The sequence below is a fragment of the Scophthalmus maximus genome, chromosome 8 (genome assembly GCF_022379125.1).
Source record: "Scophthalmus maximus strain ysfricsl-2021 chromosome 8, ASM2237912v1, whole genome shotgun sequence".
Classification (NCBI taxonomy): domain Eukaryota; kingdom Metazoa; phylum Chordata; class Actinopteri; order Pleuronectiformes; family Scophthalmidae; genus Scophthalmus; species Scophthalmus maximus.
The window spans coordinates 16,496,388-16,524,240 of NC_061522.1; the positions used below are offsets into that span (position 1 = coordinate 16,496,388).

At 45.4% G+C, this 27,853-nt stretch overlaps 1 protein-coding gene across 2 annotated transcripts in view; it reads right to left on the minus strand.

The window, feature by feature from the left end:
• The window catches only part of mxi1 (max interactor 1, dimerization protein), a 29,282-nt gene extending 18,110 nt beyond the window's left edge, over positions 1-11,172 (minus strand). The window contains exons 1-3 of one of the 2 annotated variants that reach the window (XM_035638382.2): positions 10,695-11,172; positions 8,070-8,175; positions 3,419-3,448 (exon numbers count right to left, since the gene is read on the minus strand). In XM_035638382.2, the coding sequence (XP_035494275.1) occupies positions 3,419-3,448; positions 8,070-8,175; positions 10,695-10,923 (365 nt within the window). In that variant the 5' untranslated portion in view covers positions 10,924-11,172. Of the gene's footprint in view, positions 1-3,418; positions 3,449-8,069; positions 8,176-8,413; positions 8,934-10,694 lie in introns of those variants that run through there. The other variant, XM_035638383.2, reaches the window with a different exon arrangement.
• Between the last annotated feature and the right edge of the window lie 16,681 nt (positions 11,173-27,853).

A 27,853-nucleotide genomic window follows, 5' to 3' on the forward strand; every position in this document is an offset into this window, starting at 1 on the left:
ATGTGACACCAAGTGGTATTCAACGGCAGGGCTGGATATCATTTAAAGATTTCCGATGCCTCTGAACCGTTAACTTTGATAAGGGTTAAGTGTTAATTCAAATTCATTGTGTTAGTGGTCGGCAATGTTCTCTTTGCGTTTATTGCATTACACACTATTGACATCGAGCCTGATGGAATGGGGCCACATGTCTGATCTCCTCTTCACCTTTAACACATACGTGAGCACCGTCTCTGTGTTTTTCCTGCATGCCTCCAGGCATTTTAGCCAAACACCAGCTTCATTAGATCAGGTATAAGCATAATGCATTCTGATTGGATCGCTGACACTGATCAGACTTACTCTTTAGATATTGAAATTTGATACTGAACGCCGTGGCATTTTTTGATCTACGTTACTTGGTCATTGCCATTAAGGTACTGAAGTTCAGTACCAAGCCCTTTTCAGTGGTGAGTTTTGGTGTCACACGTGTAGAAAAAATAAAAAGTGACCCACAACAACCTTAAGTTGATCGCAAATGAGGAGTGACCATCCTCATTTACCATTTCACGTGCCACTGAGCCAAAGTTAATCCCATAAGGGCAAACCTGATGGATGCTCCTTACCTGCCACCCAAGGACAACAGGCCCTGACTCTAATGCGCAGGAGTGAGCCTCTTTAATATTCCACATGCACACACTGAAAGGTGTTTATCTCACGCTGTTTGCCCAACTCCCCTCATAAAGAATCAAGCAGAAAAGCCAATATTGCATCCACTGTCTGGGTAGTGGGCACTAGGGGGGGAATTATTTTCCGCTAGCATTATGAGCCTGGCCTAGTAAACAATATTAAAATGAATAGGTTACAGTGGAGACGTAAAGTAAACAGTGAGTGATTGTTCTTGTGGATTTGTTGTAGCAGGTAAAAGCGTGTGTTGTAGTGATAATCCATAAATAATCCGATGGGCGGGAAAAAACAACAGCCATGGAATAACTTTACTGTAAAATATTCTCTATGTTAAAACAAACAAGGATCAACTAACCCGAGCTGGAAAATCTGTTTCCAACATGTTTGAAAGAAAAAAGGACTAATGGGCAAAAGGCAGTGAGATCAAAGCAGTGAAACTGCAACACACGGGCGAACAGGCTTCTGACTGTTTAACTCGACTGAGGCAGTGTAATTTAGTGGTGCCACGTGGAATTGAAATGGGGCTGTTAGGAGGTACATGATCAAAGAGGCAGAGCCGGCACGTTATCAGGTCCTGTTGCACCGTGTGAGCATCTACAATGGGGGCTTTTTTCCCCCCTCTTTCGGCGCCTTTTATCCGTGTCCTGTGGTCTCTGCTGTCACGACCAGTCTGCTTGTCAAAGAGGTTATCAAGACCTGTGTGGTAGCCATGCAAGGCAAATCGTCTCGCCGGCAGCAGATATACAGTGTTGATAAGAGTTGAAAAAAAAAAGGGGGGGGGGGGGGGCTCAGTCAGGCTGGACCATAAAAGAGATGCCTCCAATTTACAAGACCTGGAAGTTTGCTGAGATGGAACGAATGCTGTTGCCGCTGCTGTTATAGAATCACAGTATGAGCCTGACACACTTGGGTGAACAACTATGCCGGATACGTATAGCTTACAGTGGGGCATGTGCTTAAAGGGAATTGGATTAACTGCTGCCAAAAAAAAGGGGGGGGGGGATTACTAACGATTCTGACTTTAACTGTACTTCTAAAAAGATGGATTACCATTTCAATTTGTATCCTCTTCCTTCGCTAATGGAAATTCAAATTAGTTCTGTGCCGTTCGACTTCTACGCAACAGCACCCAGCTCACTGTGTCAACATGAAAACCAAGACAAGGGCAGGAGGGGGAAAAGGCAGGCTGCCAGTATCTGGATGAGGTACAGTGTGGTGTGTTACAGGACAGCCTGTTCTTAGCCCACTCTGTCGTGGTGCAGCTCTGTCTCTCTCCGAGTCTGCACGGATCAGCCAGGTGGAGTCAGGAAAGAGAGGAGGCACAAGAAGGTTCTCAAGATGTAGTACACCTCACGGGAATGAAAACTAACATGGGTGGGTAGATCACTATTTTTAGTTTTATGATGCGTGAAGTCTCAATCCACTACTTAAACGAATGATCTATCTAATGGTTCATAACACTGCAGCAACCACAATTCAGTGTTATGCCACCATTTAGAACTGAGAAAGCTCTGATGCCTTCTGTTCTGTCATCTCCAGCCTCTACACTACTCTGCTCTGATTGGCAGATTATTCTAGCCGATAAATGGCCATAGGAACCGTGGCTGCAAAAAAATGTGGAAGGAGTGCTGAAAACAGCCTTCACACTGTGTTGTAGGAACAAACAACTGTTCTGGCACATTTTTTGGGAAATGGATTTGTGTGGGTGGAACACCGGGGGGGGGGGGGGGGGGTAACGCAGCCCTGCATTGATGCCGCAATCTGCCGAGGCCAGTCAGTCGACCGGCTGGCTTTGTGGGGCATCGCATATGAGCACCGAGATGACACATCAACTCTTGTCTATATTTAACTCACTGGACGCCTCTCCTTCCAATGTTCCCATCCTTTTAGGAGAGGCTGCCAGTGAGAATGGTGAGAAAAACAGGCCGAGGTGATATGCAATTACACTGAATGGATCCATCCTCCCACATCCTTTCATTGTACCCACACCCTCGGCAATAATGCAATGGAGGGCGACGCTTGTTTGTTTTTTCTATTTGCCATAAATCCAGCAAGTCTAGTCGCTCTTATTTATGGTGGTGAAGGAAACCCTTAACAGCTCGTCTCTCGAAGCACGCAAAGTCACAGAGCATAAACACAAGCGAGCAACCTATGTGGGTGGTGGACTCAATCTGATGAGGGCTTCTGGGAAAACCAGAGTTTGCTCTCTTCAAAAGAGGACGTGGAAAACCATCATATCCCAAGGTCTCCCTGAATACCCCACATTTCTTTCACTGCAGATACCATCTTGAATGCAGAGATATTACTCAGTATAGAACTATGCTCGGGCGTGAACCACACTGAAAGGACATTTTGTCCAGATATAGGGCTGACTTTGTTTTCACTACTCCATGCAAATGAAAACAAACATGTAACTTTTCACTTGACTTCCAGCTCAGCCCAGGGCCGCCAAACTGTTGCATAAAGGTGCAAAGAGTGTGAGCACGAGAGGGGGAAAACGAGGTGGTGAAATGAGAAGAGGGGAACGTCCTTAACTGGACACAAGTGGGTCACCCCTTACTTATGTTTTTCAGGAGCCACAGAACAGGAAGTGATTATTAAAAGAAGGGCAAGAATCTTGTGGGGCAAAATGAAAGTAGGGCATGATGGACTTATTCACATGTCAGGTCAGGGTGTGCATGTGCCTGTAGGCTGCGCTCTATGATTTAATGGATGGCTCAAAGTGTTTTTTGAATATTTAATGCCAACTCACCTATTCTTCTCCAGTTCATTATGTGTGGACCTGCAGAGACAAAAAAACAGAGGTTATGAAATAAAGAGCAGATGTAGACCTTTTCATGCAGGACAAGCAAAGAACAGATAGACAGTATTCGAAAAAGACAATGCACTCTCTGTAACTAAGGTGTAATACTATATTCATAACTATACGAGGTAGACAAACAGGGGTAGAAAATGCATAGCAAATTAGCTTGTCCAAATTGATTTTATAAATGTATTAATTAATCTCCAGTGAGATGAACTCTAGACCCAGAGCAAAGGAGATAACAAAATGTGACAGCCAGGCCTGCACAGTGGCATTATACAGCCTCCTCCTCAATAATGCACAGCACAACTGTGTGTGTGTGTGTGTGTGTGTGTGTGTGTGTGTGTGTGTGTGTGTGTGTGTGTGTGTGTGTGTGTGTGTGTGTGTGTGGGTGTAAATTTAAGTGAGCATAAGTGGCTGCAGTGTGACACACACACACACACACACACACACACACACACACCTCAGCATGCAGCACCCAGGGTTCAGTGCTCTGTTAATAATGTAAAGTGAATCAGCTGGTCCCTAAGTGTGTCTTTTTGTGTGGCAACATACTGAAGGGAGACAAGCCCTACTCCTGATAACTTAAATGGCTGAGTTCCCATCCACACAAACTGCACTCCACCTCGCCTTGGGGGGTAAAGTTTTTGTGTGTGTGTGTGTGTGTGTGTGTGTGTGTGTGTGTGTGTGTGTGTGTGTGTGTGTGGTGGGGTTGGGGGAGCCTCTCCTGAGTCATGTAGAATTTATCTTTATTGTGGGTTTGCAATAGACGTTCACGTCAGCTCAGCTGCCATCTTGTTGATGTGGAAGCAGGATGTATGGAGAAAACATGGATATAAGAATGGGGGAGGAAGGGGATAAGACTGTCCGACTACAGACAGTTCTGTGGTCGAGTCTACAAAAATCGGCCCCTCCTCAGAGGAAATAATTTTTGTGTGTTTAATTATTCACACCAATAAAAACACCATATGTCCACATTAGAGCTGCTCATGTTATTTGGGTATGCACGACTGCATGTATGGTCTAATGTGGCCGTATGTTTGATTCAATGTGACAAGTTCAATGGCCGGGTTGAGCCGCAGCTATCGCAGCGAAGAACGCAGTGCTAACACGGGCCAAATCCTGAAAACCTGCCACAGCCTACGTGCGCACACACGCGCACACACACACACACTCTTGACAGGTTTCAACTTACATATTCTACAACCACCGTTATGGTCATTCATGACTGCACCCTGCAGCCACACACATTTAAAAACGAAAGAAATCACAAAACGGACAAATCTAAGGCGACTTGATCTTTTCTGTTCACGGTCAAAAGCTCCATTTTAAAAATGGACTTGGACTGGAGAAAAGACTCGTGTTGAATTGCAGGCTTTGAAAGCGACATATCATTTACTTTCTACTCGCAGTCAATCCACTGATTTCTGTAACCGAGTGTGACGATGAGTGTTTTGGAGTTCATCATTTGCGTCATCAGCTGTCACTGCGCACTAATTTTGTGTTGCTTGGCAACCCACACGCCATTTGTAATCTTTTCCAAACTCTGAGCGTTTCCCCATAAAAAGATTCAGTGTGAACATGTGTAATAATGTTGGCTTTCTGGCTGATTATTCCCCTTGAAGAATGAAAGAAGCACTGTGGGGAACTATTACAGTTGTGGCCAGGTCAAGCAGCGTGGCAATGATTTTTTTTAAATAACTACTTCATCTTAAAAATGACAGCAGGGAATCAAAATATAGAGTGTCATCGGAGAAAGAAAGAGTAGTAGGTAAAAAAAATGTTTAAAAAGGTTATGAAAAGGGAGTAATAACACGGATAGTGAAGAAACACGTCATGTGAGAATTCTGTTATTTTTCCATAGAAGAATAACTTAAGAACAGGAAGTTCTTTTCAACTGAAATTCTGTTGTCACACTGTCCCTTAATCTGAAAATAAAACAGGCCTTGGTTCAGCCCTGGACCAAATCCCCCTCCACAGCCAAAAACAAAATCTTAGTCTGGCCTCTTGTTCTGAGAGTCCCGAGTCAATTTGGTTTCCCGTCGGCTTTTATTATCACAAACCCCTCAGCCTGCCTCCTGAATCAGATATCTGCGTGTGTGGACCTCGACAACAATGCAATACAGATTATAAACGGGCTCAAAGCCACACACAACTGCAGCATTTTCTTTATGCAGGTGTGTGTGTATGTGTGTATGTACACACCGAGTGGGTCAATGAGATAAAGCAACCCTGCTATAAACAGTAGGCAACAGAGGACAGGGTCAGATAAGCTCATCACTTTAAGCCTCCGCACGCTACAGAGAAGGAGAAGGTAGCTAACGCTGGAGCAAGCTCGTGCCAGAAAGAAAACTACTGGGGGCGTTTAAAAAAAATGTCAAGTTAATGTAAATAATCACGAAATTACCATAATCAGTACAAAAGTCAGATGAACCATAACTGTGGAGCCGACTGTCACTGAGGAATGAACAGAAACAGTAATACGACAGAGGTGCAGGTAGAGCACCACGCTCTCATTTGTTCAGACCTCTTTCGGGCCGAAGGGCGATGCATTTATTTCAGTGGACACTGTAATTACGTGACAGTGTGAGATGGTGAAGATGGCTCACAGCTTGGACCAATTAGCAAGATGTCTCACCTATTCCAGCAAACCACGAACAGGACTGTTGAATATAAGTGGAGTAATAGTGAACCTGACAGAAGTGGGCACGCACGTCCATATGATGCTGTTTTGTTGGTTTGCACAGTGTGCAGCTCCAACGGGGAGGAAATAAAATGCACAATGGTATGAGGCTGATGAATGGTGCTAGATGCTGAATGGTGTTACCTCACTCTGTGAGCTGGTCTCCATGGAGGGCAAGACAAACACCGAACATCAATATCGCACATTCTCTGTGCTTCTTCCTGACACTCTCACCTCCTGGGAGGTTTTGTGATTGGTTTGGTTTGTCTGTTTGTTTGTTTGCAGGATTACTCAAAAAATTTAGGACAGATTTGCATAGACATTTTATTAAAGGTAGGTCTTGGGCATGGCAACAGGTGAATTACATTTTGGGAGGGATCCGGGATTTTTTTTCCAAAGGATTAATCCCCATTGCGAAATAAGGCAAAACCGCTCAGCCAGTGGAGGTCTGCGCTCTCCGAGTGCTCCTGTTTTCTCCTGAGTGCTCATCTCTATTCTAAAGTTGTTCACCACATAGGAGCCGTCTCCGCTTTCCCCGCAATTTATTTTTAGATGAACAAGTAAATTATTCCAAAACATCATTAAATGATGCATTCTCACAGAGTTTCTCTATTAGAACCAAATCTGTGAACGCATGATCATGGCCTCAGACCTACAGTATATCTGATGATGACTGTTACTATGCAGAACTAGGCAGCGTTCTGCGCTCATGATGAGTAATGCGCAGTTCCTGTTTGTGGCCCACTCTTGCATTAATATTAAAAGGCTCAGAAAGGGAGAAAGAGAGAGAGAGAGAGCGCGCGAGTGGAGCTTGCATTTGATGTATGGCTGTCAATGACCAGATTAATGTAAGCAGCCTAGCACCAAGAGAAAACACAATGCCGGTGGGTCTTAACTTGAGAGATTCCTGCCTGCCTCTCCAAATAATAAATGCAAGTTTGTTTCATCAGTGAAAGCACCGTGCTCAACAAGGGCCTTAATCTGTGTGGCAGCTAATCACGTGATTATCAGTGACATGAAGGAACACAACAGAATAGATAACTTAACATGTGTTCCACAAAAACACATCATCGGCTTTGAACCGATGCACACAAAAAGGTGTATGAATGCTTTCCTTTATACAATAAAACTGTATATAGAGGTGAAACAGGAAATCACTGATAACCCTAAACATCACGAGTCCTGAAAAGGCTCCACGTAGTCACCTTTGGATGTCTGCAAACAACACCAGCCATAAATAGCAGCTCTTCCCCTTAAGGGCACAGGAGAAAACTACCCTCCTCTCCCACAGTGTAGAACACACGTGGCATGCAAAAAAACCCAAAAAAACCTGGAGCACCACCAAGACCTACAAAAGCCCCTCACTTTGAAATAAGGCAACATGTCATGGGTTTATTAAATCAGGCAGACCGCACGACACGACAGTTGACTTTTTCTTCGTTTTTCGAGTCGTCACTTTGACCGCGGTCCCTAACCTCAGCCACTGCAGTCCGTTTGACAATCAGCTGATGAGAAGCGAGCGGAGCCGTTGCTGCTGCTGCTGCTGCCCCCTCCCCCAGGCCGGCAGCACAACGGTGTGTGTGTGTGTGTGTGTGTGTGTGTGTGTGTGTGTGTGTGTGTGTGTGTGTGTGTGTGTGTGTGTGTGCGTGTGTGTGTGTGTGTGAGAGAGAGAATTTCCATACGTGCAAATTACCATTATACATGCCCCTACTAGTTAAAGAAACGTTTTTTCCCCCCAAAGATCGTGTGGACGCTGCTGGTGACAGCTCTCTTGTTTACCAAGCCTTACCAGAGAGCGTTGGCACGTAATCATATGTTGCCTGCAGCACACTCGCCCGGGTTCATCGTCACATCGCGTTAAAAAGACAGTTTTACCTAAAAGACTGGGGTGACACGTGAAGGAGAGCAGCCTCTTACCTATTGTGGTTACTGCTGAACTTCTTATTTCGGAATTTCCGCTGCCGCTGATAGTTTGTGTCCTCCTGGTTTGACGGGAACGCGGAGGCATATCCATGTTCGCACTCTGCAGCAAGAGAAACGTGCGGTTCACAGTCAGCCACACATTCGAACACTTTTTTTTATCTTGTATTATTTTCACTCGATCCTATGCATCGATTCGCGAGGATGACACGAGCCCCCGGGTCAAACATCTCCATGTCACGAATGAAATGTGATTCCTTAATTTTACGAGTGGAGAAAACGCCAGTGCCGTTCACTTTGCTGTCTTCTCCAGCTTTACACACGGTAGAATATACAATTACCTCTGTCTTTCCTCTCGAGATAATCCGCAGCTTCCAGTAGCCGCTGGATATTTATCAGCTGAACGGCCGTCATGCTCTCCCGAGGCAGGCTGCCGTGGTCGTTTGCTGTGCTCCCTTCGGGGCTTGAACTGTTAGCTGTGCAAACGGCAGCAACGACCGAACGCTTCTAACTACAGGGAAGACGGCGCATCAGTTATCATTCAACTGATGTGTACACAAAGGTTGTATTATTATCTTCTTTTGTGTATTCGCTGGCTCATCAGCAGCTTTTGTCGAACGCGGAGAGAGAGGGGGACCAGTGTTTCCGAGCTAGCGAGCTAAGCCAATCCTTCCCCGGTTTAGTTGTAAGAAAAAATGTCAAAACGAGAGTATCAAAGTATTAAAAGTTACTACGAAACACGATATTATCATGACTATCTGTTTTTACAAAAGCTGGTAAAAACTATACAAAACTTCCCCGAGGAAACCCCGAGCCAGCAGAGTGCCGTGCCGCTGGTCGCGTCCTCTCCTCTCCTGTTTGTTTACCTAGCTGCACAGCTGAGGGGCGGGGCCCCGACGGAGGAGAGGCCGGCCTAGCCGCGTTGCATTATGGGAAACAGAGTCTTTCGCCGCGCATGTGAAAATGACTGTCATACATGCACAATTTGTTATTTTCATGAGTTATTCTGAGGTAAGTGTCAGTGATCAACTGAGACGTCGTCGGTGGTGACGTCATGATGTAGACGCGATTGACGCAGGCGAGTTTAATGGCTCAATATGTGGGATAGGGCAAGTTTGAAGGGCTACATATATTATTTATAAATGACATGCCGATTATTCATGGTAGTTTCAATAGAGTTCGTGGCTGCGACAAATGACAATGAAGAAAAATATTTAATTTAAAGATATAAATGAAATATGCAACATTGTTTTCAGATGACTGACCAGTGATGTATCATACCAGGACTGTTGATGTATTTACACATGTGAGTCACCCTGAACAAACTTAGGTCATCAATCATTTACTTTTCGATTGAGGGTCTTATTGATATGTTAAGGACTGAGCACAAGTACCCCTCGTGTGTCATCACTTCCCCCCTCACGCGCATCCACGCCACTCTCCTCCACAACTCCTACAAGTCCCGCGATTCACTGCGACAGTGGGGGCGTACGTGCCGGCTGAAGCCAGGCCCAGCAACACGTGACGTCACCGTCGAGCGCGCCTCTGATTGGCGGGAGGTTTTGACAAGCGTCGTGGGTTGAGCTCGCACCCGACCAACCGCGGAGGAGCTCTGCGCCATGTGGAAACCAGTGCGACACACCCACAAATAGCAGGAAGCAAACAACCGAGAGGAAGGAGAGCGGAGGAGCCGCGGCGATCTGCTCCTGTACAAAATTTCCACGTTACATTACAATAGATGACATTACTCAGAGGACTTGTGCACATTAAAGCCACTCCATCCACGAAAATATCCCTCTGCACGGACAGATGCACGCGGAAGTGGTGGGGAAGAAACAGCCCTATATTCCCAGTGTTTTTTCATAAAGCATGACTCGTTAAAACGGAAACGGGGACATCCTTGATCTTAATCGTTTTTAATGTTGCGTTTCTTTAAAATCCTGTTAGATGCAGGTCGGCGTCTACTTGTAATTTGTGAGATGTATATGCCACATACAAGGAACCCCATATATGTGGAGAACTGCTAAATTCCTCATGTATTCCTTAGAAATCATAAATAATAAAGTTAAACAGCCAGGCACCCGCGTGTCTCATAAATGTCGGATCTACCCATCGGCTAAAAGTCCTGAGCGTTTTTATCTATTGGGCTGTTTTTATTTTTTTTTTCCTGTCTTCGATCGAGTCTGCGGGGGCACAATGACATCATCACAAACTGGGTTGGAGGGCGCTGCGATGTGGTCAGATTAATCATATCGGTGTGGTGGGCCGACACACACACCTGATCATTATGTCATATTGCTATATCTATGCTGCGGAGGGGGACATGTCAGATCCCTGAGTCGGGAGCTGTGCAGGCGACGCACACGATGCAGATCAAGTACGGTCCATAACGTTCTGTATCTGGGTTAAAACTCCCCTCGTGCTCGTCTGGTGCCCGGGCAGCAGCTGTGCTCCACAGAAGACAGTGGTGCTTAGTTGGATGAACTCAGCCCTTTGTTGTCTGCGTCCCCATGACAATGAAGTCTTGTTTTTTTGTTGTTTTTTTCCCTGAAAACTAAAGAGGGCGAGCGGGAGGGTGGGGGGGGGGAGAAGGATCAAACAACGCAGCACGAATAGACTCACTTCCGTCCTTCCTCTCGGCGCTCTCCAGAAAGCGAGCCGCCTCCAGCAGAACTTGCACGTTTTTCAGAAAAGTGTTGATCTGCTCCATGTGAGAGTCTCCGGAGCGGAAGACGTCATCGAAGGGGCAACTGGACATGTCGAAGTCTCGCTGGTCCAAGAGCGACGCCTCGGAGTCGAAGAAGAACTCCTCGCTCTTCAAACTTCTTCTCTGCCGCTCGCTTTTGGCCATCTCTCTCTTCTCTCTCTCTTCTCTCTCTCTCTCTCTCTCTTCTCTCTCTCTCTCTCTCTCTCTCTCTCTCGTCTCTCTCTCTCTCTCTCTCTCTTCTCTCGTCTCTCTCTTCCCTCGCCTCCTCCTCTGAGTTTCGCGTGGCTTCTGCTCCGGAGACGTGCTGTGCGCAGTGGACGGGGAGGCAGGCGGCTACCTCTTGACAGACGGCTCCTCCGTTCCGTTCTTTTTTCAGTTTTATGAATGCGGGGTGTTTAATGTGGAGCGGTGGCCAATGTCAGTAGATGGTGGTGCATGGGAGAACCAGAGCCCCCCCCCCCTCCCCCTGCCTGTGTCTGAGGAGTCCGCATGGTCCCTGCGCCCGTCCGCAAAACTCTTTCCACCACAGAATCAAACCAAACACCAATGACTACATGTTCATGTTCATGTGTAACCATTACATTCAACAAGCTATGTACAAATAACAAGTACATATAAGACAGAGAATCACATTAGCGCAGGAAGCAATTTACTGGCAATAAAAGTTGTAATAACACAGTATATAGGGAAGATGTTACTAGCAGTTAAAGCAGCATCATATCATTTGTATTATTAAGTATTTTCTATTAGTAACTCATGTAAAAAAAATATTCTTAAAGGTTCTCAAAACTTTGTTTTGATATAAAGTTGCGCAATTAGTAATTTTGTTTCTTAAAAGCACATATTGGTTTATATATGGTATATTCATTATGTTATGGAAGTGGGTTAGTAACAGCAGTGGTAGATTGTAGAAGACAGCAGCAGGAGTAGTTGTGATAGTTGTGTGTGTCTGCAGACCCTCCTGAGTGTGTCAGACATGGTAACTGAGAGATAAGTCCTTATAGCCTTGATCTTGTGCCATTCTCAGCAGACCTTTAGCAGAGCTGTTTTTAAACCACGACAGAGTCCATTCTGAAACGGAACATGTCAAGGCAGAGGCCTGTATTCAGCTCTGAACAACCCCCCCCCCGCCACTTCAAAGAGCCAACAGTAGCTCATGATCGTTTGATGTAAGGTTCACAGAGATAGAAAACTTTCAAGTCCGACACACGGGGGAATCTCTGAAGGTCCCTCCCGCCCTGCTCCACCTCTCCACCCGTCAGCCATTCAGACGTAGCTGTAGAGGAAGGAAACACATTTGAGAGTGTCCCTGTATGGACTCTGAAAGGTGCCACAGGCAGAACATTCAAGCAGTCAGTCAACATCCCCTTATGGCTTACAGGCGCCAGGTTCCCCATTTTGAGTCGATGGGTGCAGTTTTGTTGTAGTGTAGTTTTTAGGTTTCATTTGCCTACTGCGGGGATCGGCTTCAGGGAAACAGGAATGAAACGTAATGCCGGAAAACTGGTCACAGCCTGGCCATTTTATTTTTTCATTCTCGTGAAAAGTCACAGGGGGTCACAAGCCCAACAGATCAGTTGGGGCCGGTCAGGTCATTTGCCGCGGAGAGGGTAGAATAGTGGAATGCTGCAAAGCAGGAGGGCGTCATGAGTCTCGGGCGGAAGCTGTGGTCACAGAGTGAAGGTACAGATTTAAGAGAGACTATATAGCTCAGGGGTATGGATGTCCTACAGACACATTGTTTCCAGCCTCCTCCTACACAGACAGGTCAAACCATTCCTCGTCACGGTATCATTCCGATTGAAGGCAGCCCCGCATGCTCTTTTAATTAAAAGGCAACACCCAAGTCAAAACAAGGAGGCGAGCTTAGTCATGAAGCTACATAACCAGAGGACAGACCGGGTCAAAGGTCAAAGTAAGACAAGCTAATTTTTCCAAGCCATGGGCGCATACAACAACAACCACCACCAGATCATTTGTAAGTGGAATAGGGGGGAAAGCAACTTACAAGACAAATGCTAATACATGCTAAATGAAACGGTGGACGGCAGGGATTGTCCATTAACTGTACATGTCCTTTGGTCATCAGTTACAAATTGGCCTGCAACTAACTTACTCACTTGATTTTTTTTTCTTGATTCATCATTTAGTCTTGGAATGTGTCTATAAATGTGATGTTTTTCAAATTACTATTTTTTTCTGACCAGTTGCCGAAAACCAAGAAGTCCACAGAGGAAATAGAGAAAAGAAGTAAATCGTCACGTTGGAGAAGTTCAAACCAGGGAATATTTGAAGAGCATTATATTTTTTGTGGAAATTCATGGTCCCAAGAAAAGGAACCCTAAACACTTTGGTGACCGTTTCTTTTGCTAAATTCCTTTTGATGGTTTGCTGTGATTCCCCCACTTCTCAGTTAAGTGTTCAGTTGTCTGCTTGATGCTTTGTTTTATGGTCAAACACCTGCAAAGCTAATGATATACATTTAGTACATCAGCTAATTATCAAATGTTGGTTTGCCTACCTACTAAACTAAGCCGGTGAACATTACACCTTCTAAAAATCTGCATGTTAGCAGCTCAAAGCTCTGCTGTGCTTAAATACAGTCTCACAGAAGTGCTGGCATGGTTGTTGACTCGTCTTGTCACTTTATGAATTACTTTTGTTTATCAACTGATTCTTTTATTACTATTATCACATCATTCTGGGGAGTTAAAATGAAGAGTTGTAGTTCTTCAAATTGTAAAGCTGATGCTGCAGCTTACAATGATACATGCTGATGACAATGAGCGCCCACAACTATGTTTTCAGAGGATATCATTGTAATATATTATTATATATTATATAATGTTACAACACTTAGGGGCACATGGATCGTCTCATTACATTTTGCCGGAGAGAAATTGCAGACTTTGTCTCACAGCCGCCGTTTTGCATCATTCCTGAGTCAACAGCATCTCCTCAGCCCCTGTGGATCGAGGCCACATTAGACTGAATGGCAAAATGAAAGTCAAATCTTCTGAAGGCAGTAACGGAGGGATGGAAGACGCATCGACACAATAAAAATGCTCGGCTATAATGGGGTCTCTTTCGTCCGTTATTGCTTCCTCTGAAAACCCACTGACATTTTCGTAAATGTCACCCATTTACATCATTCTCGGAGGACCACTTGAGCTGTTGGTGTTCATGGGTAATTAGGCAACGTCCACCACGTGCACCTCTGCGCCCAGGCATGAGGAACGGGTGGAAGGGAAAGAAACAAAGTGGAAAGGAGTCATGTGAGGAGGAGGAAAGAGAGGAAAGAGGGGGTTCAAAGAAATGGAGTGATAGTTGAGAGAATATTTTCACGATAAACACAAACAGCCCTCCAGAGTGAAACCTTTTGTTCTGGCAGCGGGGCATAGCGATTGAAGAGTGTCTATTCATGCTGCTAACCTTTTTACAGCCTTGTCTTTCTGTCTGTTTGGCTTTCCTAAACACCGGGTGCACCCTTCTGCTTCCCATTCACCCGAGTGGCCTTTTGACCTCAGCTTACACTATGTCCACAAGGTGATTTAATTCAAGTAGGAACTTTATTCATAACTGGGAAATTACAGTAAAAGTGAAACACAAAAGTACAGTGAGCATGTCGCATTAAACGGTGCATATAAACAATGATTTCCCAAGTGCGAGGATAGAGAGTATGAATCTCAGCGGAAGGGTAGCGCCTTCCTAAATCAACCTTTCGCTTTTGTTTTGGCCTCTGTCAACTGGTGTGGTTAACTAGGCCCCTAAAAGAGACCCTCGTCCTCCACATCTGTGTCCTCTTTTCATCAGCCACAATAGGTATTTGTTCTCCGTGGGAGGTCAAGCCTGATCACACAAGCGCTGGATATGTGTCCTGCCTGATGTTTTCTTTGCTCCACAGATCAATTACTGTAATTGTTGGATTACATGTAAACTTGCCATGGTGACACACACACACACACACATGCACACACACATGCAAATCCCGGGTTGAATTGACCCAGCTACACAACAAATAGCTACCACTGTTTTTCAGTGAGGTCTTATTTACAAAACTCGCTATGCAAACTCAGGGCGAGCTGGTGCAGGTGTCTGTGCGCAATCGCTGCCTGCTCAAAACACCGTCCGTCAGATAGAGGGAACACTGTTTGGAGGGAAATGACTGGGGGGATGACAAAGCATTTTTTTTCGTGGGAGCCTCTTGCACTGACCTCATGTTGACACCACGGGCTCTGCTACTGTCCGTGTGCTTATTTTCCCAAGGGTCCCGAGCTGTGCGGTTGTCCGCTTTGTCAGGGCTTTCTGGCCAAGATAATAATCTGTCTTCCATCAAGATTGCAGTCAGGCTTTTTCTTTTGTTTGGCTCGAACCGTGCGGCCACTGGGGAAAGGCTTCCTGGGTATTATCTCCATTGCAGGATATTCTCAGCCCTTCCCTGTGATACAGTATCAAAACAACACATTACATCGCTGCACCGCGCCCGCTTCCTCGAATCGGCGCTGCTGATTTTGCTACTACTGCACCTCTCAATCTCAATTGTCTCTTCCTGTCTCACTTGTCTCCCTGGTGCATATTTTCATCATTTTAATTTGTTTTTTACTGTGGTGAGAAGAGACGCCCGAAACCCTCACAGCACCCACTCACTCACAAACATGCCGATGAAACGAGAGGGTGGATGAAACACAAACCTGTTAGACGACAGACTGTTGTCACCCCTCCCCAGGCGATTGCCCTTTGCCTCTCGGTGACCATTGTTTGCCTCTGTTCCCAGGCACTGACATCTGGTGACAATGGCCACGGCGGGAATGAGGACAGCGGGCGCACACATGCACAAATCCATACATACAAACACGTACACAGACATTTGAAGCCCTATGGAAACAAACAAACTTGAATGAAACAACACATGAGCACATGCGCCCACATTTTGAGCGCACAAACTTTCAAAATCCCTGGACAGAAATGAACTCGAAAGGCAAGTGCTATAAACCAAAAATGAATGATAACACAAACAAATACACTCGCTTTTGCAGACGATTACAAACACACAGACACACACAGACACACACACACACACACACACACACGCACACACATATAGACACACACGGAGTACATGGAGAGCCTTACAAAATAATGTACACATCAGTCAAATTTGAAGATGCTTATCACAGTAGGCGTTCAAGGGATCACAGAAACACAGAGTCACGCATGTTCTGTCCCAGTTAAAGGGCAAAGTTAGACAAATAGGCACTGAAGAGGAAACACATATCCAGCTCGTCCTGTATCTGCTGTTGGTGGCACCGGCGACGACACGCCAGTCGGGATATTGTTTGCTTCAGGTGCCGTGCAAACCTGTCATTTATCCACGGGGGCCTCAGACTGCTGTCTGTAGTCTCTGCAGCTCCACTGGAGGTGGGGCACCAAACTCCCCTAAAACATCAAAACAACCCCCCCCCCCCTGATGTGAGGTGCTGCCAAATTAGCTGGGGGGGCCTTGGGGCTGTGTGTCTCCTCTGCAAATTAAAGGGAGAGAAAGAGGGGGTGTGCAGAGGAGAGCGAGAGGAAGAAGGAGACGGAGAGAGGTTCAAAGAACTAATGACCTGCACAGGAGGGAAGCAGTAACGGGAGTTGTGTAGAGGGAGTCGGTGGACAAACGCGACGAGAAGGAGACATGACCTCATCCCTCTCGACTGTGCCGTCTGATCCGACCAGAGAGCGGCACAAGGACATTCACTTTCACACTCTCACATAACAAAGGGTCCTTGAAACTTACCGATATTGTGACAACAAGCTCTAGGTCACTAGATAAAACCCAGTCCATTCAAAACACTTCATTCGGGAGAATAGGTTTGCATGATCCACTGCTGACACAAAACCAACTGAAAACCATGCTGCATCTCTTTCCTGGAGCAGAGGCAGAGGAAGGACATATTGAATTGGATTATGTGACACAGCCGTTGTCATTCCATCCTCCACTTTTGGAGACTCTGGGTCTCTCTGTCCCCCCCAATAATTTGTGCATTTCAGTCATTTCAGTGGTCAATTTTAACCAAACTCTACACCTTGGATCTTCATGAAATTTTTTGGAATCAGAGAGCAAATCCACTGACCACTGCAAAATTCAAATCAGTAGATTTATGGGCTGCTATAAATGCTGGTCTCATTGGAAACCAAAGGCAGTTCAAAAATAATAAAAAAGTTAAATGCATTTCTTAAAGGACGAAGAACAGCGTGTTAGTTTCAGTCCCTTCTGACCCCTTGACCCTGTGTGTGGAACACTACCCTGAATCCGTTAGGTCCAACTGAAGATGTAATTCCTTACAACGATTGGTGTATGTATGTAATGTAAATAATCATGCAAGGCTTGGCAGGGAAATTACTTCTATTTCTTTGTTCTGACAAGGATTTGTTAGAAGACTTGTCGCTTTAAGTGTGACCTGCTGACTGTGGCTGTATACAACGAAACGTGTATGTCTTTGTTTTTCCCTTTCAGTTGAAAGCATGGCCGACATTCGCCGATCCTAAAACACACGCAGCACAAACAAACAAACCAACCAGCCACAAGCACAGCTTTCGTCCCCAGCACACGCACAATAATGCAGACACAATTACGCACACTCCTTCTCTCATCTGTCTTGTAGCAGTGGACAAGTGGCCCAGGAGACACCACGGCCCGACGACTGTGTGCACTCAGAGAAGCTGATGGAGGAGTGTGAAGAGGAGTCCGGGGAGACGAAGACAGCGACAAGGAAATGGAGGAGAGGAGAGAAGACGGGGGAGGAGATGCTGCGGTGATCCTCACTCTGTTGTTTTCACGTAGGCTTCCTGTTGTCACTGCTCCCATTTCCTGTCCCACAGGAACCGTGCACGCACATCCCATAATTCTCCTCTGTGTTTGTGTTTATCTCTCAGTCTGGCCCCCGTAAACACAATTTTATTTTGGAGAGTGACTACCTGTGGTACTTCAATTCCCAGTTTCCTGTTTTGGTGGAAGTATACACGAATCATTAGACACATACAGACAGGGAGAAAAATAAGGGAAAAACCTGAAAATCTTGTGGAAAACCAGATAGCAATGCTCCATTTATAGGGCACAGGGGTCACTGGATGGTTTGATAAGTTTGAAAATGGCCTGAATCCTATGCGGCCTCCTACCCATGCAGGTAGGAGGACGTCAGCTGGGTAGGCTGGTCCATCAACGTGGCCCCGGACGCATGTGGGTTCATTGGTCCCAGACCACCTCCGGATGTCCTCCGAGTGATCGCATCTCGAAGGTGTCCTCAATGCGTCCCGAGGCTCTGCCACCTGTGCTCAGAGCTGACCACGTGTGATTGGATCACTCACGTGAACACCAGGTCTGACCGGGGCGCAAGAGCTGTCTGTACGTGAGGTTCGATCTTTGTTCTGTTGAAATCCCTCCCATGTCTTACCAATCAAATGGCCCCCGCCATTCAGACGACTGATCTTATTAGATCATCACACGCATTCCCCCTCGGCCGTAGCTTCCCTTCACCAACCATCTTATTTTCCCATTTGCCCCCCCCCCCCCCCCCCCCCCCCCCCCCCAGCAATTTTTTGAAAAACTCTTTTTTAACCTTCCTCCATCAGGCTCTGGCTGCAAATCTCCTCCTCTTTCTCTCGTCCTCCTCCCTTCTTGTGGGTTTCTGACGGAGAGAGGGTGCAGTCTGTCTGGGGATACTGCCTGCCATTGAGGAGCAGTAACCTTTTCTTTGGGTCCTTGCTGATTTCATTATATTCATTATTGGGCGACTTCCACCGTGGCAATCCCATTAGGATAAGACGGGCCCCAGTAGGATAGGGCGCGCTGTCTGTGGGGGAAGAGGTCGGGGGTGTGTGTGTGTGTGTGTGTGTGTGCGTGTCCTTGAGTTTATGGCGTGGGTGTCCCGCAGGATGAGAAAAAGACCTAAGCATGGCTGCATTTCCCCAGATTGTCAGGGGGTCTAAACTATAAATGTCTCAGTTGGGATATTTGACTGTTCAACTATAACAGCTTGCAAATAGGGTCAAAAGGGTTGGAGCCACTACACAGAAGCAAAACCAGAAGGAAATCTACACTAAAGACCGACATTAAACGTTTCATACGGACTCAATTTTACTGGATGTGCTGTATTTGTCCCAGAGCAAATAAAGCTAGAGAGCAGCATCTTGCAATGGGATCACAAAGCTGCAACGTCCGTCAACACATTGGCAGTTCCAGCCCATGACTACTCAACGGTAGTCAATGGTAGATTTAAAAGGTGGCTTCAACCAGAGCAAACACGTCATCACTCTGGGCAAACTGAAATCATCTCAATCATCGTGTTTGCATTGTAACATGTTGAGTGCTAATCTAATCAGCCACGGTAACTGAAAACACTTGGGTGTATGAGTGGGACTTTCAGACCTTTAAAAGAAAAATTCCACAACAGAAAGCAAGTACCTCCTGTCCCCTCTCGGCTCCCCCGCGCCTCCGGTGAAACCCTTTGAGAGCCGTCGAGGATCGGGTGGGCTTTCAAGTGTGAGTCACTGCAGGCCGCATCAGTGGCTGGAGTAAAACTGGATGTTTACAGAGGCCGTGATTGTCCAACTCTGTCAAAGCCTCGCTATAGGGCACACAATAACACTTGAGGTGACAGAAGCCTGCACAGACACTTCATACTGGTACGGCTCCAGGTAAAAGGCTAAGTGGATAACACTGGTCTGAATGTATGTAACCGGGTGTCAGTCTAATCCCATTAACACGGATGAACTTTCACCGGGACACACACGTGTATTTTCTATCATCTGCTGAAGGCCCATGGTCAGGAAGACCTGTATACATATATCTTGTCTGAGAAATCCCCCTGTTGGTCCATATCCCTCGTCTGTGTCTCAGTGCTGTGTCTCTGATATGATAACTGCAGTGCTCTAAATGAATATAAGCAGCAGGCAGTTTATTCCTGTTTTCGAGCAAACAATGCAAATTCATCACTTTGTTTCCATTGTTTACGGCCACATCCCTGAGCTCACTTGTGTCTCTGTGAGGTACCGAGGCGGCAGAGGAGCGTAGCAGCCAATGAATCAGCATGAAACTGAAGGGGGTGCGAACCTCAGCGGCCTCCTTATATCATCATCATTTGGAGCAGTACTCCGGCCCTGCGCTCACCACTTTAACGCCCCATTTAACGTCCTTTCTATGTGTGTGTGTGTGTGTGTAGGAGGGTAGCAGGAGTGGGTGAAAGACCGAGGGGCCTCATTTCAACTGAAGGGAGTTCAGACACATACGCCGACACGTATACACAGAACATTTGCACATACCACAAACAGTCACATACTAAATAGGCTGCACACACACAGACACACATACATGCTCACAAACACACACTCACACGCAGCCTCCATGCACCTATAATGGCCTTTAGCACAAACAAATCCATGCCACCTAAACACAGCTGCTAAATCCTTATAAATCTAATACTACAATTTATTTACTGCTGTCAGCTAAATAAATTAACTTAGTACCACGAATTTGGTTTTACAGGAAGCCCGGGTCACGCAAGTGAAGATCACAGGACATGTATGTACAGTGCTTTTTGTTGTGCTCACTGTTTGTTGTTGGCAAGATTGCGATCAATAGAGCACACATCTGACCCCCTTCTTATGACCCATCCATCTCTGTCAACTGTTTTGCTGTTTTGAACCAGTTACAACCTGTGTCACTTTTTCTTCTAAAGGAAATTATTGTCACATGGAATCGCCAGCTCTGTCTCACAGATGTTCTCCCCCCCTTCACCTTTTAGACTTTTGGACCAAATGTTCGGGAACAACCTGTCTTGCTTTCAGGTGTTGTACTGGGTAAACTGTGAGCATTCATTACTGTAATCACTGATCCCAAAAAATCTTTATAGTACAAGTTCACATTCACTCCATGGTTCAAGTCATCTTTAATGTTTAATGATTTTGAATGGGTTATAATGTAATGTCATGTAGGTGTTCTTCCTCAGGCTAGATGTTGTCCAGAATGCTGCAGCTCAGCTTCTAACAGGAAAACACTCCTGAGAATGAATTTCCCCCACCATGGCCTCCCTTCTCTGGCTTCCACGTTTTAGGATTGATTGTATGATCGTATTGTTCACCTTTAAATCATTAAATGGGTCCCAGTGAGCCCCAACCCTTATCTCTGACCTTTAGAACCACATGTCTCAGCACGGTCACTCAGGTCTGAGGACCAGTTGTTTCAGATTGTCCACAGTACAGTGGAGGATTGTGCGTTTGCAGTCGTGACCCCCAAAGTCCTGAAGGAGTTGCATGTTGGGCTGGGCCTACACCGCCTGCTTTTTCTTCTTAACTGCGCTTTGTATTTATATTGTGTTTTTTTGGGGTTTTCACTATTTTGAATGTACAGCACTTTCAACTATCAGTGTTGTTAAAAAGATTTGGCTTGACTCAACTTTCAATATGATATTTTTGGAAAATGTACAAATAGGATAGAAAAGACATGGGAGGTTGCACACAGATAAAAGCTCAATAATGAAATTAGGGCTGAGACTCTGCAACAAGCTGTTTGTTATCCTCTTGGTTACCATGGCACCACGCACACACACACACACACACACACACACACACACACACACACAAACCCTTGTATTCTTATCTTGATGAGGATCAATCCCTGACAACATTAATTCCCTGTATTTCCTAAATCTCATTCATCAGTGTTGCACGTGAAATCCTGAAGCCTTACTCCAATCCCTAATTTAATCCAAACCCTAAACATAATCAGTCTCCTTGCTAACAAAATTATGAAGATATGAAGTTCGAAGATAGAAGATGTGAATCTCTAAGTTAGAAGGACCAACACATGTCAACCCATTGCTTGGTTTCTTCACCTGTCTTTCTAAATAAACAAATAATGAAAAGTCTTCGGTGCAGTTAAGACTTGCTCTTCGGTGGAAGAATATGATTATGGAAAACGAATGTCTACTGTTGCAAATACACCACTAGGAATACTGAGATCCCCTCCCAGCCTCAAACACATTCACCTGCATTCACTGTATTGTAGTTTGCCATCGTTTCAAATCTGCTTTTGTAGAATATGCTTCGGTACTATGATTTTGCATCAATGTTATCCACGGCCAACGCTACAAACCCGTTGTGTTCATTGGTTGGTGACGTCAGGTGTCGGACATGTTACTGACAAACTCAAAGCCTCTCTTATACGGGAAGGTCCAGGTTCCACACCACAGAGGGTGAATTGAATGAACACAAGTGAATGGAGGAGAGTCCATCCACTGCGAAATCTATTTTATTGCAGTTATACTTCCCTGAAGTGAAGGTTCTGTCACAAAACCTATATTGTTTGTATCCTTGCGCATTTATGTGTGGCTGAAGCCTGGAGCTTTGTCAGCGAGTATACAGTGTATACTTGCGAATCATGGAGACTACACCACTGACAAATGGTACCAACTGACTTCCTCTATGGCTGCTGTAAGCTGTGTTACATTACCTGAGAGCCCTTATGGGCTTTTTGCACATAAGGGCAAGTTTGTTCTTTAAAAAAAGTAATTTTTCGAAATGTGTGCTGATGCAAAGTAAATTAACGGCATCACGTCAATGTGGGTTATGTGAAACATTTTGAGAAGTTCAAGAATTCTGTCGTAAGAGCAACTCAACACCGAAGTTTTCATAGTAATATGTGCACTTTATTAATAAGACACTGCGCAGGGGCCTCCAGTGAGGCAGAGGCCCAGTCAAACAATAGGAACCAAAGAGAAAGAGTGGTGGAGAGGGTCCTCCAGCCTCTACCACCAAAAACTAGGTCTTCTATTCACTGAGCTGTTCTCCATAGACAATGGGACGGGATGCGAGGGAGTGAGCGGGTGAATGGCTGAGTGAGTGAGTTTATGGGCATGTTGAGATTGCCGGTGGCAAGGCGAGCACATGTATTTTTGTGCGCCTTGTGTTTTTTGGGGGGGTTTTCTTCTACATAAACTATAAACATAAGCGCACACTCGCGCACAGAAGCACATGTACGTAGAAGGAGCCCCTCTGCAGTCTAAGTATGTCTCCCTATTGAGCATCTGTGCTTTATCAGAAGTGAAGGGCATTCCTTTATTAATCTCACACTATTATATCTTGTGAATGGCGATTTGATGTGTCTTGTTCAGCCCTCTGGTCATGAACCCTGCTCTGTCATATTTTACTCCCAGGGAGATTTTTTTAAAAAGTGGAATGGTCCTTTAGTATCCAATTTCCATGGCTGATTACATGTCAGATGTGCCTTTTTAAAAAAACCCTCTTTTATCCATTCTGATTTTCATCGGCCATTAAAATGAGTTATGAGTCAAGCTATGGCTGGGAGGCGTTCTTTTCTGTTGTCTGCTTTTTGCCTTTGCATCATGTTTGATGTTCAAATGTGAGACTCTTAATCCACTGTTTGGTGAAAATGACTTTGGTCAGGAGTTATTTCTCCATTGAGTAATTCAAACATCTTTCAGGGGGGGGGGGGGGGGGGGGGGGGGGGGGGGTCTGGTATTTCTTTCCCAAAAAGTCTGGGCAGAAACAGTGAGCTATGGGAACAAATTTGGCGAGTCAATCGTCAACTCCCGGGCAAACACAGCCAGTCATTGTGTGCCAGTGAGATGAGAGAAGAGACTGAGGAAAAGAAAGGAGGGGAAAAAGATATGATATTTTATACTGAGCGAGTGAGAGGAGGGGCAGGGCTCAACTGAGCCACCTGGCTCAATAAGAATAATTTCTTTCTTTCTTCCTTTCTCAAGACGGGGAAAGATGGAGGGAACAAATAGATGAAGGAGAGGGAAGAAATCTTAAAATTCTGTCCCTCTTTTCCTCCTTGTGGTTGTGTGTGTGTGTGTGTGTGTGTGTGTGTGTGTGTGTGTGTGTGTGTGTGTGTGTGTGTGTGCGTAGGGGTGCGTAGAAAAGAAATGAGGTGGCTATCCCCCTCCTTAGACAAAGGGCGCAGATGGCTGGCCCTCCTCAGCTTTGGGGTGGGGTGGGGTGGTGTGAGCAGACGCCTGCGACAGAGCGCTGTGCCCTCCCATGGAGTTCATTTCAGTTCCCCACTGAAAGAGACGGCAGACAAGGGGGGCCTACTTATAACAAGAAGGGCTTAGAAACCCCCTTCAACACCCCGACGCACCCTCGCCACTGGCCCATGACCCCTGCTCCGTACCAGGTCATATGCAGTTACAAAGGTGGGAGGAATGCCAAAGCGGCGGAGGGAGAACAAGAGAACAAGAGAGAGGCAGACAGAGAACGCGAGGGTTAGAAACAGAAACTCCTTCTACTGTACTGTAGGAAAGACAAGAGCCGCAAGAAAGAGTAAAACATATGGTATCTCTAAGAAGTTCTTTAAACAAGTGGCAAGATTGGCTGGACTAAGTACTGTATTTTTCCACTTCAATGTACATTTGTGGAAAGAATAATGGTAGTCATGTGACATAAACACATAGTGGAAAAGTACTTACAACTCTGAAATAACTTGATCCAAACAGTCGTTTTTAACAGACATTCTGTTGAACGCAAATCAGGTCAAATTTCTCAGCTCAAGACATGAAGCAGTTCACACATGAGGCGACTTCCATATCAGAAGTAATCCACGTCCATACTAACAGACGGGAAAACACATATCTGGGCACGTGTGTGCCGGTGTAAACAGGAAGCAGACGGTTGCTCACAGAAAATACTCATAATCGGCAACAGCAATGGTGAAAAGTAAGACTGGGGATTTCTTTCCTGGGCCGAGAACAAGGTGTCGGCAACGCTTTGCCTTCACAGCTGGTGGTCGAGTCGTGAGTTTGAAAAGTACAATTTAGAAGTGTGGATTTAGCAATCTAAAACAAAGAAATACGCCATTGCAGGAGTTGTTACCTAAAAGGAGTAGTTAGACTTTTTTTTTTCATCAAAATGATATGGTCTGCTTAGCTTAGCTGCACTGGACTCCTACTAAACCCTCAGAAAATAAGACTAACAATCAAAATGTATAAATGTTCATTTAAAAAAAATGCCAGATCATTTAATATGTCAATAATTGAACACGTATTGGGTAAAAACTCAAAAAGTATGGTTTGCCACAAACAAGCAGCATCAACAAAGGGCAACATCAGACGGACGCAAACAGACAGAGAAGGAGGACGCAACGATCGTGACGGAGAAAATAGGCAGAAATATGATAAAAGAAAAGACAGTAAACCACAATGATCAGTTCTTTACACCTGTCTCAAATATTTATGATATGATTATTTTGGTGCTCATGTTCATGTCACAGTCATCCCTCCTTAACATGTCTGGTCACTCTAACCCACTTCAGATAGCCTGTTCTCGCTGCGGAGGATCCCTCAGGTCCGCGGGGACAACACGGTCAAACTGTTCCAACTCGCCTGATTAGCGGTGAGCCAATCCCGCTCATGTTCAGCCTGCACCGAAAACATGTCGACATGCACTGTCGACTTTCTCTAAGCGGAGTTTGATTAAGGGCAGCATTCGATGAGGGATAATCTGCAGGTGATTATCTGTGGTAGACGGGGAAGAGGAGAGGGGATGCACATTCATAATTCCGATGTAATACACAGCACTTAGTCCCTTTGACCCAATGACCCATATCCTGTCTTGTAGAAGGGGGAGCCTATATTGTGATACTGAAAGGCTTACAATGGCTTATCTGGAGGGACCTCGGGCACAGTGAGGCGCTTGTCAGCCCACTCCTGATCCAGGGGGATTTGTCCACAATGTGTGCATTATAATGGGCAGTAGGGTGTATGTAGGCACTCTAGCAGCTGACCCATACACTGTACAGAAAGTATATTAGTTGTATGTGTTAATGGAAGAAGAAGAAGGGGGGGGGGGGGGGGGGGGGGGGGGGGTGTTTGCGAGTGTAATAAAGACTGAAAAGGCAGGAGAATATTGTTTGCCAGTTGAAGTATTGTATTGTATTGTATTGTGCAAGTGTGTGCCTATGGGCATCAGTGTACTGTGCGTGTGTGTGTGTGTGTGTGTGTGTGTGTGTGTGTGTGTGTGTGTGAGGCTTGTATAAACCAGTTCCTGCTGAGGCGAGAGCAGGACATGCACATACATATTAAACATTTATGAATATGTACACCCAGATGAGGATTGTTTGCAATTCTGAGTATGTACTGTTCAGTATGTGTGGTGTGTGTGTGTGTGTGTGTGTGTGTGTGTGTGTGTGTGCGCGCGTTTGTTTGAGTACGTGTGTGCATTGCTTTGTGGAGTGAGAGGGATAAAGGACAGATTGTTGTCAAGGCAGTGAGCATGAAAACACTGTGTGTAATTGGAATGAGGGAGAAAAATGCAAGTTTTGTTTTGCAGTTGTACAGTGTGTGTGTGTGTGTGTGTGTGTGTGTGTGGAGTCCCAGAGTGTAGCGTTACAGTGCGTAGGCTAGGGGCCCTTGTTAGTATCTTGTGAATGGAGGTCAGTGTGACTCCTGAAAAGCACGGATGAGAGAGTAAAAACATGACAGATAGAGGATGAATCAACAACTACTCCTCGCCTCGCTCTCTCCGCCCCATTTGACGGTCCACTCCCTCCATCCCCAGCCACAGTCAAAGCAGGGGAACAGCCCTGTAACTAGTTGTATTTAAATCACTCTGATGTTATGTGAATTTGCGTAACTTTTTACAAATGTGAAGCAGGACGGTGTAGAAAATGACTTTTAAGAAGTTAAGTTCCACAATCTGACAGTGAAAAATCACTGCAGTGCATTGTTATAGCATAACAAGTACTGCTGTAGTTGTAGTGGTAAATTCTCAACATTGGACCAAGGACTTTAGATGAAAAAAAAACAACTAAATAAAAATGACCACATGTAAAATATTATGAATTCGCGGACATTAAACAAGAGAATGATATTTTACTATCTAAAGGCAAGAAGGGTACAGAGTGTAAACAGGTAAAACAGAAACCTTTCAATGGAAATGCAAACTCAAAGTCAGCCACCACAGGATCAGTGTCTTTACTGCAGCTTACCTCGGAGCTGTTTGACTAAAAACTGTCAAGTCAGTCACTCCAGGTCAGTCACTTCAGGCCCCGGCAGTGACCCGGGCTGTGTGACGCTGGCGCGAATGGGTCAACATCGAGACTGACCCGCGACCCTGCTCCACACCTGTGTTTGATGTGGGTTAACAAACCGCTCGGCTCTGGTGTGAAAGGACAAACAGACACGGGTCGGGATCCTGTGCGTGATCCCAGATCAAACACAGCGTTTTCGCGTGAAAGGGGTTTTGGTCTCATCAGCAAATGAAGATGATTTCCCCTGCGGGCACCATGAAATTGGGCAAATTCTGCCAGCAAATGTGATTAATATCGTTATTTTTCCACCCTGTTTTTATGATGTATGATGAACAATGGATGTTACACATATTATTCCAACAGAACATCTTTGGACAATAATATTGAATCTCTTACCTCAAGGTCTCATTTTTCATTATAGTGTATATTTTGCTGTCTAACTAAAAACACGACCCACATTCCGCATCTTTGTATTCTCATATTGTTATATTTATTCTATGACATATTATATTCTCAGCCTGTATATTTCTTGCATCATGAGTCTCCGCACATCAGCTCAAGATCAGTGTGTACAATATACATGCAAATGTAGTGGGGAGGAAGATTGATTCGGAGGCAATCATTTTCATTTTTGTTCGGCTGTCAAAAAAGACACGTTTCGGTTAACTTCTCAAATTACTACTATCTATATTTGTCATTGGACGACTGTCTCCATCTTCAGACTGATGTATCTAAAGTGCAGAAAAAATTGAAACTCCCTTTTGATTGTGCTTGTCTTTTCCCCCCGGACCCATCGTTGCTATTTCTATATCACGGCCTCTTCCAGTGCCTCCCTCGCACAAGCATGAGCTCAATTTCCTCAAAAGCACGAAAAAAGAGCCAAGCAGAAAGTTTATCCTGATCCATACTCCCCCCCCCGCCCCCCACAGTCCTCCAGCTCTTCTCCACATCTCACATGTCTCGTCCGAGCGCTGCACCTTCTCTCCCCTTTGCCCTCCATCCCCTCCGTCCACCTCTCCCAGAGATGGTCACTGGGGAGTCACA